Source organism: Apaloderma vittatum, unplaced genomic scaffold (genome assembly GCF_000703405.1).
Source record: "Apaloderma vittatum isolate BGI_N311 unplaced genomic scaffold, ASM70340v1 scaffold12487, whole genome shotgun sequence".
NCBI classification, from domain to species: domain Eukaryota; kingdom Metazoa; phylum Chordata; class Aves; order Trogoniformes; family Trogonidae; genus Apaloderma; species Apaloderma vittatum.
In genome coordinates, this window is record NW_009725741.1 from 1,183 (window position 1) to 3,310 (window position 2,128).

At 43.2% G+C, this 2,128-nt stretch overlaps 1 protein-coding gene across 1 annotated transcript; it reads left to right on the top strand.

Moving 5' to 3' along the window:
- Positions 1 to 419: 419 nt before the first annotated feature.
- Positions 420 to 1,228, top strand: LOC104269403 (gap junction beta-2 protein-like). The gene has a single exon (XM_009873018.1). It carries the CDS (start codon positions 453 to 455, stop codon positions 1,128 to 1,130), a length of 678 nt encoding a protein of 225 aa, XP_009871320.1. The 5' UTR covers positions 420 to 452; the 3' UTR covers positions 1,131 to 1,228.
- The last annotated feature ends 900 nt before the right edge of the window (positions 1,229 to 2,128 follow it).

The window sequence follows — 2,128 nt, forward strand, 5'->3', positions numbered from 1 at the left end:
GAGCTGAAGAGGTCTGAGTAGTACTTACCTTGGAGGCAAAGAAGGCACCAGCCCTGGCTTCTAGGGCTGTGGCTGGCAAAGAAATCCTCTGAAAACAATGTCTCTACTTTGTCTCTAGATGTTGCCTTAACTCTTGCAGTGATAGTAATTTCTATTGCTTTGGGAAATAGACTGAGGTGAAACACTGACCAGTGTCAACCACAGATAAGAAATACCTCAGGAAAGAGCAGGATGCACAGAGCAAAATCATGGTATGCTTGTCCCACCATAAATATATGGAAAGAGAGAGTTTAGTATGCTCTTTGAATCCATAAACCTATGAGTGACATTAAAGTGACTTGCATTTGCCTGTGACTCTTTAGTGAGTGCTAGGAGCTGATTTTTCACTCTTTGAAAAGTGACCATTTGGTGTATTGTGTCATCCAACAGGTAAAAGGACGCAGAGGAGAAAGATGGACTGGGGAACCCTGCAGGCCATTTTAGGAGGCGTAAATAAACACTCAACCAGTATTGGGAAAATCTGGCTCACAGTCCTGTTCATCTTCCGCATCATGATCCTGGTTGTGGCTGCAGAGAGAGTCTGGGGAGATGAACAACAAGATTTTGTCTGCAACACACTTCAGCCTGGGTGCAGAAATGTTTGCTATGATCACTTTTTCCCTATCTCTCACATCAGACTCTGGGCCCTGCAGCTCATCTTTGTTTCCACACCTGCACTGCTGGTGGCCATGCACGTAGCTTACACCAGGCACGAGAAGAAAAGACGATTCAGAAATGGTGAGAAAATTGATATTGCAGAGCTGAAAAATGAAAAGATTCACATTCGAGGCCCCCTGTGGTGGACGTACACCAGCAGCATCTTCTTCAGGATCATCTTTGAAGCAGTCTTCATGTATGTGTTCTATTACATGTACGATGGGTACCAGATGCCTCGCCTGGTGAAGTGTGATGCATGGCCCTGCCCCAACACAGTGGATTGTTTTGTGTCTCGGCCCACTGAGAAAACCACATTTACTATTTTCATGCTTGCTGTGTCTGGGATCTGTATGATGTTGAATTTGGCTGAGTTGTGTTACCTAGTGATAAAAATTTGCATGAAAGAATCCAGAAAAACAACAGTTTTAAAATAATTCCCCAGTTTCAGGATTTACTAGTTCCCCATTTCCCTCAAAGCTAGGTGTCAGAAAGCATTCAGTTATATTTTCACACTCAACAAGAAGAATACAAATAAACATTTGTTCATGTTTTTAAAATTATAGCCTCCCTGGGAAGCTGCTGCTGAGGCAGATTTTAAAGATCATGAGCTAATTCAGTATTCCTGCATTCACAAATTGAGAGGAGACTTCTGGCAGTAGCTTTTCCAAGTATGCCTACTTGCACAGAGTCATATTACAAAAATTGGGAGTGGAAAGACCCAGAGAAGGCTCTAGTGCCCAAAAGAGAGTCAGGAATTGCAAACACACTGTCGGCTTCAGACGCAAGCCAATAACAAAGGGCTTTGGTTACAAGTGGGGTGAAGGGGTTTTGGGGAAACTTGAAGCTTGTGAAAAGGAAGAAGATAGGTGATTGTGTTCATTGCAGGTGTCTGCTCTAGGTATTCTGGAGAGCAAGGAAAGGACCCAGGAATACAGGTGCTCCTCCACGGCAGTGTATGCTTTAAGCTTTGCTGAGCACCAGTAGTAGGTTTTATCTTTATCTCCTCACTTGCACTGAGAAGCATCTCCTACAGGGTTGGGGGTGGCCAGTCTCAACTGCTTATGAATGTCATTAGGTCACTTCTGCCTCCCTCTCCACTCCCAGGGGCTGCAGCTGTGGGAGGAATAAAGTTTGTTTTCTCATTTTCTTGGTCAGGTGAACAAAGATTGCTGCATTTGAGAAGGTAGGGGCAGTGCAGCTGTCTTTTTTGTTCTCCCCCAACGTTGTGAAGAATCTCGGTACAGTAGATTTTATTTGATAAAGACTTTTATTTTACCACGTGACTGTGCCTCCTTCAGCTGTGTACCTTGAATTTTTTTTTTTTTTCAGTAAAAGCCAAGAAAAGATTACTGTGTTTAATTCTGTTTGTTATCCAGAAGAAATGGTTCAAGTTAACCACATGATACACAATAGATCACACCTACCAGTGTTT

Bases quoted from the DNA above. Each gene is read 5' to 3' on its own strand.
- LOC104269403 (XM_009873018.1), top strand. From the start codon at position 453: ATGGACTGGGGAACCCTGCAGGCCATTTTAGGAGGCGTAAATAAACAC.